General features: G+C 35.8%; 1 protein-coding gene across 3 annotated transcripts in view; it reads left to right on the plus strand.

The window, feature by feature from the left end:
• Positions 1-17405, plus strand: part of LOC100152428 (multidrug resistance-associated protein 1) — an 86451-nt gene that overhangs the window by 31365 nt on the left and 37681 nt on the right. For all 3 annotated transcript variants that reach the window (XM_005670294.3, XM_013982532.2, XM_021070813.1), the window contains 7 exons: positions 379-525; positions 2279-2363; positions 2459-2525; positions 2919-3045; positions 7139-7315; positions 10507-10674; positions 12345-12507. In XM_005670294.3, coding sequence (XP_005670351.3) covers positions 379-525; positions 2279-2363; positions 2459-2525; positions 2919-3045; positions 7139-7315; positions 10507-10674; positions 12345-12507 — 934 coding nt within the window. The remainder of the gene's footprint in view (positions 1-378; positions 526-2278; positions 2364-2458; positions 2526-2918; positions 3046-7138; positions 7316-10506; positions 10675-12344; positions 12508-17405) is intronic.

A 17405-nucleotide genomic window follows, 5' to 3' on the forward strand; every position in this document is an offset into this window, starting at 1 on the left:
CCTGGGGTCTGAGCCCATCTGTGACCTACACCACAGCTCATGGCAATGCCGGATCTCCGACCCACAGAGTGAGACCAGGGGTGGAACCTGAATCCCCGTGGATACTAGTCAGATTCTTTTCTGCTGTGCTGCAATGGAAACTCCATGACATGTCTTAAAGAAGGCAGCTGGACCTCATGTTTATAAGATGTCGTTATCTAAGATACATAATTGGATGATCTGTACTGAATATGAATTTCATGTTCTTCAGCAATAGTGCTGAATTTTGGTAAACAACAACAAAAAGGTTACTAAAATTTTCTTTCTTAATTTTGAGTCTGTAACTCATCATGTTGTCGGCATTGAGTAATTGAAGAAAAAAAATCTCTATTTTTGTAGGTGTCTCTGGCAACATTTGGCATCTATTTCTTATTGGATGAAGGAAACATTTTAACAGCCGCTAAAGTGTTCACATCTATGTCTTTGTTCAATATTTTGAGGCTTCCTTTGTTTGATTTACCAACAGCGATCTCAGCTGTGGTCCAGGTACATCCAGAGTATCCTGAAACAGAATCATTCCTTTACTGAAGTCTGTGGTTTTGCATACTTTGTATCTTCCTCTTTTTTTTTTTTTAATTTCACTTTTTGTAGTTTCACGCTGCTCAAAGTTAATCTCCCTAAATTAATGAGCAATAGAGAACATTGTAGAATGGAAGGAATCATGTCTTCTTTGCCTAAGCTTTTCTTCTATCAAAATGACTTTTAAGTATTTCAATATATTATATTGTTTTCTTTGCTAATTTTTAGTTTCTATCATTTAGCTTTTTAAAACGTGGTGTTTGACGCAATGCCCTCACGGGGGTTCATTTTCTGTTTTCAGTTGAAAAAATGTTAACTAAATGCTTTGTGTAGAGCTGGATCTGAACTTTCCCAGGGCTCAGCAGCATTTTATTTGTACTGAATGAATAAGCCAGGGAGAAAAGTGGGTTGATAATATTAGGCTGCCAATAAATACTATATGAGGTATCTGGTTCAGCCTGCTTTTATTGTAATCTCCAATTACTGGAGGCTCTTTAGATACTACAATGAGTAGAAGGCTGCTAAAAGCACAGAGAATCCCAAGAAGTGAGTTCCTTGATCCCTTTTCCCTGAAATGTTCTTAGTTAAATTTTTGGGGGATCAGGTTTGGGTTGTCTGGGCATTCCCCCACCAGTTCAAATTTAGGTTCATAAACAGAGTGAATCTTTGCTTATTGGACCCAGATCTTAGACCTAAGAATTTTGCCTTGTAATTTTTAAATTATTTGAAAGACAAGTGACGTAATTCCATAGTAAATACCAATTAAGCTGTTTTTGTAACATAATACCATTTTTTAAGTAGTATTTTACTAGTAATGACCAACAGAGGGCATAAAAGTACCATTGATGTGATGCTTTTAACCCTTGTTTCACAGCACACTTAAAGAAAGTGTCATTCTAAGAGTAAAAGTTTTGTTTTGCTTTTGAAATTAGAATCTTGCTAATTTCAAAAGCGGAAAGTGTTTCCCAACTCTTAGTGCTGTGCTACTGCTGTCACTAAACAAATAAGGAGAATAATTATCAAAAAAACAGAAACGAAAAAGAAAACGAACCAGTCTGGCATATTGACATGACACAGTAAACAAAATCACAGACCAATTATACCTTATTAATTAACAATAAATATCTCCTAGCATAAAGCCAATAAAAATGTACTAGAGGTTTCATGAAAGTCAGTTTCAAGAAAAAAAAAATGATTGCTTTTAAAAACTGATTTTTCTTTAATTATTATTTAAATTATGTTATTATGTCTTTATAGAATGTTGAGAAATTTTTCTTTCTTCTTCTCATGCTTTTCTGCATATATGACTTTTTTTTTTAATTTTATTGCTGCACCCACAGCGTATAGAAATTCCTTGCCCAGGGACTGAATCTAAGCCACAGCTGTGGCAATGCTGGATCCTTTAACCCACTGAGCCAGGCTGAGGATCAAACCTGTGCCTCCCCAGCAACCAGAGCCACTGCAGTCAGATTCTTAACCCACTGTGCCACAGCAAGAATTCCTATAATATTTGTTTTGATCTTTGACCTTCGAAACTGTTCTCTTTCTTGATGGATGGACTTATTTATAAATATTAAAACAATACAAACTAGGCTCACCGAATTTTTGTATCAATAGCTTTAATCTGTATCAAAAAATTTAATCATGCAGTAAATCACAATAAATGCTTTTTAGTTTAACTTTTGCATCCTAAAAATCCCATCTATATTTATTTTGATAGACAAAATTATCGCTGGGTCGTTTGGAAGACTTTCTCAACAGTGAAGAACTTCTTCCTCAAAGCATTGAAACAAACTACGTAGGAGGTCAGCCGTTCCTCTTTGCAGTCAATATTTATTTGAATTCTGGGCTGAAGATAAGTGATTCTAAAATATATTTTTAAATTTATTTTTCTTCCTAGATCATGCCATTGGTTTTACAAATGCTTCCTTTTCCTGGGATAAAACAGAGATCCCAGTATTAAAAGAGTAAGTCATAGTTGAGAGAAAATTAAAACCAAAATAAAAATTTAGCATTGAATTCTGTAATCCTCCATGTTTTTAATTTTTAGAGCTTTTAAAAGCAGAAGATGAATGTATTGGAATTTATAAGGCGTTTTTAAAACTTCTCACTGTACCTTTCATTTTTATGGTTGTTTCTCTCTCTCTTTTTCTATTCATTTCTTCTATTTCCTCTGCAGCATTGGTTGTTGGCATTTTGGAAGACTGGGTGTTTGTAGAATAATGTAGAACAGTGTGAATAGCAGCAACTTCAGGGATTATGCTCAGGGCAGTGATACAGTGACCTGTCTAGGAATATACATTAAAAACAATTATAACAGGGTCTTCTTGTGTCATCTCTCTCCTTTTCTTGTCATGCAGCTTGAACATAAAGATTCCAGAAGGAGCCTTAGTGGCCATTGTAGGCCAAGTTGGGTCTGGAAAGTCATCTGTGCTTTCTGCCATTCTGGGGGAAATGGAGAAAATTAAAGGAGTAGTCCAAAGAAAGGTAAAGTCAACAATACTTTCTTTCCACATCTCCTAGTATAATGGGCTACAGCCAGCACCTCATTAGTGTCAATAAGAATTTATCAGATTGAATTGAAGATGCACATATTTAATGGGTATTTCTGGTTTGTAACAAACATTTAAATTTCCACAAAAATTGATTAGCTATGGATGGATTAGTCACAGCATTCTGTCCTCCAAATACTTCAGCAAATCATTTAGGAATGCTTATGGTAATTGTTTGATGATATTAACTAAATTGCAACCAATTATAGAGAAACGAATGTGATTTATAATGTAATTTGATTAGGTTTCTAATTATCATTCATTGCAATGTTCCCTAAGTAATTAGGGCCATTCTATTTCTAAGAAATCTTGTAGTTGCTCATGGGAAAGATCTTCGACCTAGAAAAACCTCAGGGAAATAACATTAATAGCTTACTTTAAATTTCAGCCTTCGGACCATGGAGAGGTCTACTCCCAGCCATTTGTTCTATTCTTAAAGGTCAATGAGAATAAGAATTCAACAAATGCCTCATAAGCTATTTCTTTTTCAAAATACTAGACTATCTAATGAGTGCTTCCTTAGAACTAGCTAACTCCTAGGTAAAATTCTACCTAATCCCATCTTCTGACACAATGGAGAAGCTCTGTGGATCTGAGACCAGTGCTGTCACAGTTTTTCTCCCTAGGAAAAATCAACTCCAAATCTTTTTATTTTTCTTCATAATATAACTTTCTTCATATCTTTATCTTCCTGATTACAGTGCTTTAGGGATTTAAAAATATTTTTTTTCTTTTCTCTCTCAGCATTACTGTTTCTTCATTTGGAATCAAGCATGATTTCTAGGACTTTTTTCTGATAATGCATACCACTGCCTTTTTTACTTTAAGTATGCTCTCTTTGTCTCCGTAAGCTCTTCCTAATGATTACACTCAGCCACTTGTCTATCGATTGAAATGACTATAACTTTTCCTAGGTCATTGAGTATCGTTAAAAATACAATGCTTGTCATATTGATTTTATTTTCATTCAGTTTCTTTGGCTCTTTTCACAGGGCAATTATTGAGCACATACTATGTGCTTAGCACTTAGTACCAGGGAAATAAACATGAATAGGATATGCTGATCCTCTTAGAGAGTTCATAGTCTAGGGAGGGAGATACTAAAATCAGTTACAACAAATACTTAAATTAGAGTTTTGAAAATGACAGTATAAAAACCAACAAATTCTGCTATCAAGAGTTAGAAAAATAATTAACAAGCAGGTCACCTTTTATTTAATCTTGAAAAATAATTAGGAATTGGTCAAAGTAAAAACAATATCCATTCTAGGTTTCACCTAATACATTGATGATAATAATAAGGTTTTTTTTTTTTTTTTTGTCTTTTTCTATGGCCACATCCACGGCATATGGAGGTTCCTAGGCTAGAGGCCTAATCAGAGCTGAAGCCTCCAGCCTATGCCAGAGCCACAACAACCCCAGATCCAAGCCATGTCTGCAGCCTACACCACAGTTCATGGCAACGCCAGATCCTTAACCCACTGAGCAAGGCCAGGGATTGAACCCGCCACCTTATGGTTCCTAGTTGGATTCATTAACCACTGAGCCATGACGGGAACTCTGATAATAATAAGCTTAAAAGAAGCAGATTGAATAAGACTCTGTGTTCTTGGCACAGAGTCAGCTAGCTCCCTATGAATAGACAATATTATTTGTCTATATAACTGGCCACATTGTTCTTTAGGAAGCTCTTTGGTCTGGATCAGTGGCAGGATTTGAGGTAACACACTCGAGTTATTTCCGAAAACATTTTTAATTCTAAATTGAGGTATCATCCTGATTATCTCTTGTTAGTAATAATAATTATAATAATGGCATGGTCAGCTTAACATTTGATATTTGTAAGCTGCTTTTGTTTACAGCTTTCTGTTTTTAAAGATTTCACACGAGCACCTTTTTTTGAAATATATCACAAATTGCAAATTCTGAGATCCCCTATTCTCAGTATCAGGGCTTACATCAGACATTGTTCATGTAGCATATTCAGTATTCAGTATTCTTTGATGGAATATCAGGGATTTAGAGACTAGTTTTGAACTGGCAAAACTTCTATTGTGGTTTTGTTATTAGGAATGAAATGAGGAGTTCCTATTGTGGCTCAGCAGAAATGAGCCCGACTAGTAACCATGAAGATGCAGGTTTGATCCCTGGCCTCACTCAGTGGGTTAAGGATCTGGCATTGCTGTGAGCTGTGGTGTAGGTTGTAGACGCCTCTCAGATCTGGTGTTTCTGTGACCGTGGCATAGGCTGGCAGCTGTAGCTCTGATTCGACGCCTTGCCTGGGAACTTATGTATGCCACAGGTGCTGCCCTCAAACAATTTTTTTTAATTAAAAAAAGAATGAAATGAAACAAAAACACAGTTTCTTTTGTATGCGAGATGCAAATGATGATTATAATAGGAAAAAGTTACATTTCTGTGAATACTGATCAGCTTTTTTTTTCAGTTCCTGTCATACAGCATATCAAGTCCAAACCTTTCAATGTAGTATTTAGTTCCTGTCTTATATTATATGCCATTGTTTCCTGTTCTACAATCTTCTCTCCTATGTGCTTCACCCTCCATTCCCCCTTATCTTGCCTAATGTATAGCAAGTATTTAAAATCTCTATCACCCAAGGACTGATTTAATATGCTATTCTAATCAAAGGTTATTCACTAGGCAAAGCAATTCAAGAGCAATTTCTTTTGTGTTCAAGATCAAGTCAGATCGGAATTACATTGTTTTGGTTCCAAAGTCATTCTATGTCTTACATGCTCAACAAGGAAGAATTAAATTACAATCTTTAATATTCAAAGTAGTTTATAGAAATCAAAAAAGCCTAATAGTTACAAGTCTACATCAGAAAGTACCTTAAATATATGGTATTGTTCCAGTGTGCACGATAGTCAAAATACTGCAAAATCAATGTTTGGATAGAATCTATGGGGCAGATTGAAAGGCGGGTCTCTAGTTCAAATACTGTGGGCCCTTTAGAAGGTTGTTTAAAAGGATATTTTACACAACAGAGTCATATAATCGGGAATAATGGCAAGGCATAAAATTATCAAAAAATGAATTTGAGAACAGTGGCTATGTGGAAGACACAGAAATGGGCTGCCCCGATTGCTCTTGTAGGAAGGGCTTACCACCCTGCCTTGGGGATACATACAGCACTTCTGCCCCTTCTCGCTGGCCTCCTGGGATCTCCCTCTTAAAGGCCAGGCCAATTCAGCTGAACACAGAACAATTCTGATGGATGATACACCTCTACAGCTCTCTGGAGGACTGACCAATCTTTGTTAGATCTGGATCAGTGTGTGACTTCCCTCTCTACCCAATCCTCCTTCTTCCTTTCCATTCTCACGAGAATTGATCCCAAATAAGCAACTTGCACCCCAAATTCAGTGTTTTGGGGTGCACTAAAATTCATACGCTGAAGTCCTAACCCACAGTACCTGAGGATGTGACTGAATTTGGAGATGGGGTCTTTAATGAGGGAACAAAGTTAAAATAAGGTCACTAGGGTGGGCCCTAGTCCAATAGTTCTGTATGAGAAGAATAAATTAGGACACACACACCAGGCCTTGTGAAGACTTGAGAGAAGACAGGCCTCAGGAGAAACCAACCCTGCTAATACTTCGATCTCAAGACTTCAAGGCTCCAGAATTGTGAAAAAATAAATTTCTGCTGTTTAAGTCACTGAGTTCAGGTACCTTGTGAAGGGAGATAGAGCTGACTAATAAACTCAATGTCTGCTTCCAGAAACTCCCACCAGGGACAGGTAACTTTGATAGAAGCTAGATTAAAAGTAAATAAAAATCACGAAGTAAGCCTCTAATAAACATATAATATTAAAATAGGATATAAGATTAAAAACAAATAGAATAAATTTACCTTTAAGAGATAATCTAAATTGATTTTAAAATTTAATTTCAAGTTAAAGAAAGCAAAGCCATGGGCTAAATATGTTTCTTTAATGCGGTACATGCAAACCTCTCCTTTTCCCTTGTTAAGAATATTTCTTTTATTTATTTCTTTTTTTTTAGGGCTCCATGGCTTATGTTTCCCAGCAGGCCTGGATTCAGAATTGCATTTTTCAAGAAAACATTCTCTTTGGCTCCGTCATGCAGAGGCAATTTTATGAGCGAGTATTGGAAGCCTGTGCTCTTCTTCCCGATTTGGAGCAGTTACCAAATGGAGATCAAACTGAGATTGGAGAAAGAGTAAGGAAAATATATTTTATCATAGACAGGAGTAACATTCCATTCAGCTGTGCTAATAAAATATTTATAGCCTTTTTACTGAGATCTTGAAGAGCTAGACAACCATAATTTTTAAAAAGTCATTGTAGAATTCCTGTGCAATAAACAGCAGTATCAAGGACAGATAATTATTTATTATTGACAACTTGGAAAACAGATTAAAAATCAGCAGGATATTCTGTTATTAGTATCCAAATGGAGGAGTAAAAGCCCACCAAGTGTATCATCAACACTTTGTCTTCGTGGCTGGCATAATGCTGTTCGCTGTCTAATGAGTGGATCACAGTTTTGTTTCTTCCTGTATCTATTGTGCACAGAGTCAAGCCTAGGAGAGTCACAAAAGAGCCCTCATCTCCAAAGGTGGCACCAAGACCAAGTTCTAACAAGACTCTGAGACCATGCTGTCATTAATGTACCTGTTCCACACTTGCACGTTCCTGCTTGAGGAACTTGTTTCCTTGGCATTTTCTTCTTTGTTCTATTTTATTTTCATTGTGTTAATGAATAGTCATTATGCTGTATAGTGCTTTGGAGTTCAAAACAAAACAAAACAAGGTATCATGAGCCAAAGTATGAATCCCAAGGGGTTATCCCCAACCCATGACTAAAATCTCCATTAATGAAACATAAATGCAAAAGTAGCCTCTGCTTATGATTCATGTGTACTATGAAGATAAATAAATAGTCCTTAGTGCTTTGAATTTGGAGAAGAGAGTAAGCACAACAGTGTTAGGCATTTTTACCCCCCCCCATATTATTTAAGAGGATAATTATATAAATTGAAAACTATATTATAGAACAAAATTATAGAAAGTGGAAATAGTTACAAATCTAGAATGAGGCAAAATTTGCCTTTTAATTAGACTTACATTGGTTTCATTCATAGCCTGCTACTTTGCAGATATATTTTCTCAAAGTATTAAATAGGTTTTTTTTCCAACTTCTGTGTTTTTTTCTGGCGTCTTCACTATCCTAGGCAAAATGACATCATAGTTAACGTTATGCAGAAATGTGACTTCTTCAAGCTTGTTATAATACATATTGAACATTATACAGATAAATCCAATCTCTAATAATATAAAATGGCTTAAAGGTATACAACTAAAGAAAATTAAAATGGAGGAGTTCCTGCTGTGACGCAGTGGGTTAAGAATCCGGCTATGGAGGCCTGGGTTGCTGCGGAGGTATGGGCAAGTCCAGCTGTAGCTCAGATTCAATCCCTGGCCTAGAAACCTCCATATGTTGGAGGTGTAGCCATAAAAAATTAAAATGGAAAAATTCAAAATGTGAAGCATAGATTTAATATAGTCATTAAATGTTATTGCCACTTACAATTTCTGGTTTTTATATTTTTATAATTAAATCTCTCCAATCTGATGATGTACTTTAAAGTAGACATGCAACTGAATATTTCCAAAGGAAATCTGTTTATAGCTGTTTATGAGACATCCAAGATAACAAATGTAGAATTTTTCTCACTTTCCTTCATCTTTTCCTTTGGCATTCCTCAGTTGAACACAGATATTTATTAATCCATCATATGCCTTTATTCTCCTATGGGATACATAATGGTGAGCAAGAGAGTTTTCACCCTGTCTTCAAGGGATTGCAATCTACTGGAGCTTTGCAATGATATTATCAATTGTCTTTACCAGTATTTATGTGGACACTACATGCTAGGAATGCAAGGAGAAACTAGGAGCTTGTAGGAGAGTGAGTGACTGACATGGGTATTGACCTTACTAGCAATGGGAGAGTAAACAGAACACTACAAGACGGGAAGGGAGGGAATGAATCTCTTTACTTAGACCTTTGGGTAGAAGACTGATTTCAAGGAGGACTTCTTAGAGTGAGGAGCTTGAAAAGGGAGGATGCAGGCAGCCAAGTAAAGAGAACAACATCTGCCCGAATGTGAAAGGCAGGCTAGTCTTCTTGTAGGTCACAGTCACTTGAGGGCAGCATTGGATGAGTGGCTGAAAGATGAGTTAAATATAAGTATCTTAGGGTTTCTACTAAGGAATCTGTTGTTGCTCATAGATGATGGGAAGAGGGAGGTATGATAATCCAAGATTTTTAAGCAAGACGATAATATAATACAGGATACGTGATAATAAGCCAGAAGATGGATTGCAGAGAGGAGTGATTGGGTGATAAGAGCTAATGTTGATTGTGTCTCTACTTGGCATTGGATTTGTCCTAGATATTTTATACTCATTAAATACTCATGACAAATCTGTGAGTTGAGGGCTGTTATAATCTCACACACACACACACACACACACACACACTGACATATATATGTGTGGTATTTTTTCCGGCCTGGCTCCTCTACTAAAATGTAACCTCCTCATGACAGAGTCTTGGTTTCATTTATCTTTAAACCCCAAGTGCTAGGATAGCACCCAGAATATAGGTATATAAAGGAGGTATTTGTGGGGTAGGAGGAGGATGAGAAATGCAAAGAAGCAATAGCATTTTACAATTATGTCACTGATTAAGTTCTGTGCTGCACGGAGAGCTTTTAAACCAGATCTGTAAACACTAAATATAAAATAAATCTAGTAAATTGGGCCTGGCCCCATAATTCTCCATACATGGCTGTACATGTCGACTTTAATTCTTACATGGAGTGATGTATATTCCTTATTCTTGCTTCTTAGAGTTGTACTTTTGCCAACAAGACTTGTACTAATCTTTCTACAGAAGAAAATGGGACATGTTGATTACTGCTTTGGTAATTTAGCTATTATTCTCAATTTCCTATGTGTCAATTTAAAAATGATCACTGGTGTCAGGATATGGTTGGCAGCCAAAAGTCCTGTTTAATATTCCACAGGCACAACTTTTCAGAGTTAGGGAACTGGAAATTCTTTTCTCCATAATTATTAGTTTCTACTTTTGAGAGCAAACCATTAAAAGAAAGTAGATATATCTGTTAATTTGTACCAGTTAGTAGCTATAGGAATTGGGGGTTGGGGGAGGCCTTTGGAAATTCAAGATAAAGAAAACTCTATTATTTGTTTGAGTGTTAATCATGAGTTTGTTACATATACCCTGCTACAGGAGAGGAATTTGGATATAACTGTATGTGCTTTGAGATTTATATATTTTTCCTCTGGTCCCAGTTGTTTTTCCTCCTGCTTCATTTTCAGGGTGTGAATATAAGTGGAGGCCAGAAGCATCGAGTAAGTCTGGCCAGAGCTGTCTATAGTGGGGCCGACATCTACCTCCTAGACGATCCCTTGTCTGCAGTTGATGTTCACGTTGGAAAGCAACTTTTTGAAAAAGTAATTGGATCTTCAGGCATTTTGAAAAACAAGGTAGCCAGAGCATAATTTTTTGCTTTTGTGAGGGAAGGGGAAGATAATCTGCATAGCAGTATGCCTAAATTCTCATATTTTGTTTATTTGTTGAAGTAATGTAGGCACATTTGGAAAATGGGATGTTATACTATTGCTCTTTTACAGACTTTAGTAAATTTTTTTTTTCTTCTATGGCTGTCCCAAGGCACATGGAGTTAGTTCCTGGTCCAGGGATCAAATCCAAGCCATAGCTGCGAACTATGCCACAGCTGCGGCAATGCTGGATTCTTAACCCTACTGTGCTGGGCTGGGGGTTGAACTTGCAAACTTTAATGAATATTTAAAAAGTTTATAAGTTTTCTCTGACCACAATTTATGATTAACATAATATACTGATTAACATCATATTCTAAAGGTATTTATATGTCAAAATGAGTTTTTAGTTTAGGAGACTTTTTTTTGAAAAATGGTATTATATTTTTTGGCTGTGCCCACAGCATGGGAAAGTTCCCAGGCTAGGTATCAAACCTGCTAACTAGAGACGCTGCAGTGACAACTTAACCCACTGTGCCACAAGGGAATTACCAAAACCATGGTATTTTGATTCATTTCACTTTTTATAAAACATAGTATTATTTCATTATTTATTACTTAAAATTTGGCATTATTAACATAGCAATAATAACAATTCAATTTGTAAAGGAGCCAAAAAGAAAGGAATTAACATTTACCAAGTACATATCATGTTTGACACAAAATTAATTCATTTAGTTCTTTTCTTTTTTCTTTTAAATTTTATGCCCCCCACCCATGGCATATGGATGTTCTCAGGCCAGGGATTTTATCCCAGCTGCAGCTGAAACCTATACTGAAGCTGCAGCAGTGCTGGGTCTTTTAATCCACTGAGCTGGGCCAGAGATCAAACCTGCACAGCCGCAGTGACTGGAGCTGCCACAGTTGGATTCTTAACCCCCTGCACCATAGTGGGAACTCCTCATTTAGTTCTTATAGCAAGTCTTTGAGATAGCCATTATCATTATTCTTGCTTTACTTATGTAGAAACTCGGGGCTCAAAAATAACTTGACATAGATTGTTCAACTTAAGAATCACAGAGATTTTTAAAAGTCTCTGACACAAAGCCATACTCATTCCTTCACATTATGCATTTATAGATTTATTAATATAGGACATTCTGGGAGAATTAAATAAATGTATAAAATTGTAAAATAAATATCTAAGTAAATAATAGACAAATGTCTTTGTTTATTGAAATAAACCCAAGATAAAATTCTTACTCAATTTTATGTATATGTATACAGTAATATGGAAAGATTTAAAAATGAAGACAATGAATTGTAACTTGAGTCAAATATATTTTTTGGTGCTACAAGACTTTAGAGAAAGGAAGCAAGAATGACAGATATAATTGTTTTTAATTTGTTGTAAAATTGATTCACTTTATTGAATGAAGACTACCTGAACTAATGGGTTAAAAACATGTGCAATTTTTTTTTTTTTTTTTTTGGTCTGGCAGGGTATCATCATTTATTTGGAAATAGATAACTGGTATCTACCAAGAATTACCCTCTAAAATAGTAAAGACAAAAAAAAAATGATTACAGCGCTCTTTAAAATAACTTGTTTTTGCCATCTTTTATAGCCCAAGGAATAAAACACTCTTTTTCAGACTCGAATTTTAGTGACCCACAACCTCACACTTCTACCACAGATGGATCTTATTGTGGTAATGGAAGGTGGCAGAGTAGCGCAAATGGGAACATACCAGGAACTTCTGTCTAAAACCAAAAATCTCACAAATTTCCTTCAGATCTTCAGTGAGCAAGAAAAAGGTGAGAACATAATGAAAAACAAATCTAGGATACAGTGTGTTTGCCCACTTTAAAAGTCCCTTAATTGCCTGATTCCTTATAACACATTTTTCTTCATTCATGCTACTTAAGTCAGGAGCTGAACATCTTCCTTTCTCTGGAAAAGAAACAAACTCATTGGAACACATCAGCTAAAAATCTACTTCATTTATGATTTTTAAACAAAATTTTATACCCCACGGTATGTTTGTTCATCTATGAGATCAGATGATTTGTAAACTCTATTGCAGATTTATAATATAATGGGTCTAAGCATTCTATCTTTTAAATTAAATCCATGTTAAATAAATAAAAAATATTTTTAAAATATCATTACATGTGCTGGGGAGAAACAAAAGAAAAGAGAATCGAATGCATGACAGAGGGAAATGATAACTGTCTAAGTTTTATAAAATAACAATTGAGTTTATTTACTACTAATTTTTGGTTACTATAGTCCTATTAAGATTCATAGTTGTTTTTGTAAATGAAGTGTTTTGATCTTTACTTAATTGGGACAGAAGACTGTTTGAAATCTAATATTAATTAGTTTAATATTCCAGAGACCAGTCATATTCCAACTCTGAAAGTTGGATGTGCCATTATCATTTTTTCTAGCTATAGAGGGTTTCTCATGTATACCACATCATGATCCTTATCCTATACCTTTTCTGAACACCACTGAGAAATGACTCTGAAGCTGGTGAACTAAAGAAGAGATAGAGAACTATGTCTCAGTATTTCTTACATGAACTAGTATCCAATAATTCACTTCATACTTTCCTTGAATGTAGAGGTCAGAAAGATATGAAGTTCATTTTTTTAATTTATTTTTTCCAGAAAGATATGAAGTTTATAACAAAATTTGTGCAATTTTGTATTTTAATGCCATGGCATCCCTCTTGGAGTTCCCTTGTGGCGTAGCAGGTTAATGAGCCAGTATTGTCACTCCCACAGCTTGGGTTGCTGCTGTGGCTTGAGTTCAATCCCTGGCCTGGGAACTTTCACCTGCTGCGGCAGCATCCAAAAAAATACATAAAGCCAGTTTGTTGTGTTTCCCTAAGATAATATATGTTAGTTAGGTACTACTATTTTTTAATTCCTTATTTATACTCCTTTCTCAAATTCCAGTGTTCTGTATGTAGATGCATCATCAGATGGCTCTGGACATTCTTAATAAAAGAAGCACCTTGTCTTTTCTTAATGGGTAGAAATTTTAGAAATGAGCCTTTGGCTATTTGGTCAGGGTAAATAATAATTTATGTTTAGTGTGTAGGAAGTATATATCTATGAGTATCTCTAAGGACTAGAATGAGAAAGACATCTACTATTCACTCTATCTCCAGTCCTTAGGTAGCCTCACGCTAGGCAAAAAACAGGTACTTGGTAGCTGTTTCTTAAACAGGTGAATCTGCCTCTATTGTTTCTACCATAAATGTGTCTCCTCAGAGTTTATAGGATGATTTGGAATGCTACGAATCAGAGTATTTTTTTTTTTTTTTTTTGCCATCTATTTTAAAGGCCACGTGAAGTATGTTGTATTACTTTGGAAAATATAGCTCTAAAAGAAGGTGATGTGTAAGTTTTAAGTGCAATACTTAATTTGCCATAAAACATGGAACACACTTTTGAAAGTTGTGAAATTTGCTCTTATTTACATCTCTGGTTTTGGAAACAAATATCTTGCCTTCCCAGTACTGATATACCTTTTTATGTACACAAGTTCTCTGTAGTATTAAGTGGAAAACAGTATTCTTCTTGAAGTTGGGCTGATGTTAATAAATGTTGCTACCTCACTATCAGAAATATATCAGAGTTAGAAAAGCGTGAATTGGACTTTTTTTTCTAATTACTTCAATATTGTATATTTTCTGTTAAAATTCAGAAAGGTGTTGGGTAGAGGTAATTTTTGTACTAGAAATAAAATACATTTAAAAAAATTTTTATTACAGTTGATTTACAATGACCTGTCAACTTCTGCTGTACAGCAAGATGACCCAGTTATACATATATATATATATATATATATATATATATATATATATATATATATATATACATATTCTTTTTTTCATATATCCTCTATCATGTTCCATCACAAGTGATCAGATATAGTTGCTTGGGCTATACAGCAGGATCTCATTGCTTATCCATTCCAAATACAATAGTTTGCATCTACTAACCCCAAACTCCCAATCCCTTCCCTCCCTTTCCCTCCCTCTTGGCAACCACAACTCTGTTCTCCATGTCCATGAGTGTGTTTCTCTTCTGTAGATAGGTTCATTTGTGCCATATATTGGATTCCAGATATAACTGATACAGTATTTGTCTTTCTCTTTCTGATTTACCTCAGTTGCATGAGAGTCTCTAGTTCTATCCATGTTACTGCAAATGGCATTAGTTTGTTCTTTTTATGACTGAGTAGTATTCCATTGTGTATACATACCCCATCTTCTTAATCCATTCATCTGTCGATGGACATTTTGGTTGTTTACATGCCTTGGCTATTGTGAATAGTGCTGCAATGAACATGAGAGTGCATGTATCTTTTTGAATGAAAGTTTTGTCTGGATATATGCCCAGCAGTGGGATTGCTGGATCATATCATAGTTCCACATTTAGTTTTCTGAGGTACCTCCATACTGTTTTCCATAGTGGTTGTACCAATTTACATTCCCACCAGCAGTGTAGAGGGGTTCCCTTTCTTCACACCCTCTCCAGCATTTGTTATTTGTATACTTACTAATGATGGCCATTTTGACTGGTGCAAGTTGGTACCTCAATGTAGTTTTGATTTGCATTTCTCTAACAATTAGTGATGTTGAATATTTTTTCATGTGCCTGTTGGCCATCCATATGTCTTCTTTGGAGAAATGTCTATTTAGATCTTCTGTCCATTTTCCAATTGGGTTTTTTTTTTTTTTCCTGTTGATTTGTATGAGTTGTTTGTATATTTTGGAGATTAAGCCCTTGTTGGTTGCATCATTTGAAATTATTTTCTCCCATTCTATAGGTTGTCTTTTTGTTGTTGTTGTTGTTGTTTTTATGGATTCCTTTGCTGTGCAAAAGCTTGTTAGTTTGATTAGGTCCCATTTGTTTATTTTTGTTTTTATTTCTATTACTTTGGGAGACTGACCTAAGAAAGCATTTGTATAGTTGATGTTGGAGAATGTGTAGAAATTTTTTTTTAAGTGATTATTTTTAAGATTTTGGTTTTCTCTATGCTGAATTAAAAAATATAAAGCTTTTTAGAAAAACAGCCATAAAATTACTTTACTCATGATAATACTAGACAGCTAGTTAGCTAGCTAGAAAGAAGAAAGGAAAGAAGGAAGGAAAGAAGGATGGAAGGAAGGATGGACAGATGGAAAGAAAGAAGGAAGGAAGGAAGGAAGGAAAGAAAGAAAGAAAGAAGGAAAGAAAGAAAGAAAGAAAGAAAGAAAGAAAGAAAGAAAGAAAGAAAGAAAAAGAGTTTGTGAAAAGTTGGCCATATATAATGTAATTTCATTACTGACACACAAGAGCAGGGCAAAAATGAATTAATCGACATAAAAGCTATATAAAACATCCCACTAAACAACCTCAACTGGGTACATTCAGTGTCACTTTCCTTCAGTGTTGCCTTAGATCTCAGACGGTTTGACCCAGTCCTGTACTACAGCCCTGCTCTACCTTTTGGCTGTCTCTCTGGTGAACACCTAGGAATTGTGCCCATCAGAGCTCCCCTTCCTATGCCCCCAGTCCTTGACCACTCCAAGTACTTGAGGCCCCAGAATTCTCTGCCTAGATGACATAAGTTTGCTCCAGGATCCTGGGCTCCCATTCTTTAGCTCTGACCTCCTAAGTGTAGACTGCTCTACTGGCATTCATCACTCTCTGAACAAAGGACTTTTTTTCTCATAAGAGGGTTGGCAGAGGGCAGACATGTGGTCAAGATGTCCACAGACTAGTGAGGGTTGGAGCTAGGGTAGGAGGGAAGCCAGCAAGGGCCTTGCCTGGGACCACCTCACCCGGAACTGCCATGTTCTCTAGAGGAACTTTCAGGGTTCCATACACTCTCACCTGGACTTTGCCTTCCAACTGGTGGGGAAGGGGTATGTGTCAGGGTAAGTGATAGAAGTTATTTATGGGTCTGTTAGTTCAATCTATATCAAATACGTAGAAATATGGCATATGGATCTTCATTTATACTCTTGACATGGTTCCCACAAATGCTAGGTACAGGTCTGTGAGTGATTTCCTCATCTTATTTGTATAAGTAGTGAATAAAAAATAAATTATATCTGAGAACATTTTTATTGGGATTTAGAGGAAAGGGGTTGTCCGGACAGGGAGTGAAATTTGAGAAGTGCTAAAAATCACTGTGTTCTATCATTTATTCTTTTTATTATCTCTTTTGGTCTTGAGTCTGTGCAAGAATTCCTTTTAAAAAGCACAGAATCTTTCCACTTAAAAATTCTTATTAACTTATGTGACATGAAAGTGGGAATAAAAGTCAGCACAACATACTGGAAAAGACAGTGGACCAATTTCTCCCTGAGTTCTGGTTCCAACCTGAATAATTAAATGAGTCCTCATAGAAATGACCTAACTCCTCTGGTTCTTCCCATTTACGAAAAATAGGACTTGAACTAGATCTGTTTGTCCTGGTAGCTGATATGGGGGGTGAATAGTGTACATTTATATCACTCCTTTGCACCCAAAACTGCTTATGACCCAGAACTTTTTCTTCTTTTCTTATAATTCTCATCTTCAGTAGCAAATGACAGATAACTTAGAAAAAGTAGAATATACAGTATAATTCGGGTTTGGATACATCAACTCTCTAAAAATCCATCTAGCTCAGAAAAATCTACAAGTCTGACTTCATGGGAATAGCA

This window comes from Sus scrofa, chromosome 13, assembly GCF_000003025.6.
Source record: "Sus scrofa isolate TJ Tabasco breed Duroc chromosome 13, Sscrofa11.1, whole genome shotgun sequence".
NCBI lineage: Eukaryota > Metazoa > Chordata > Mammalia > Artiodactyla > Suidae > Sus > Sus scrofa.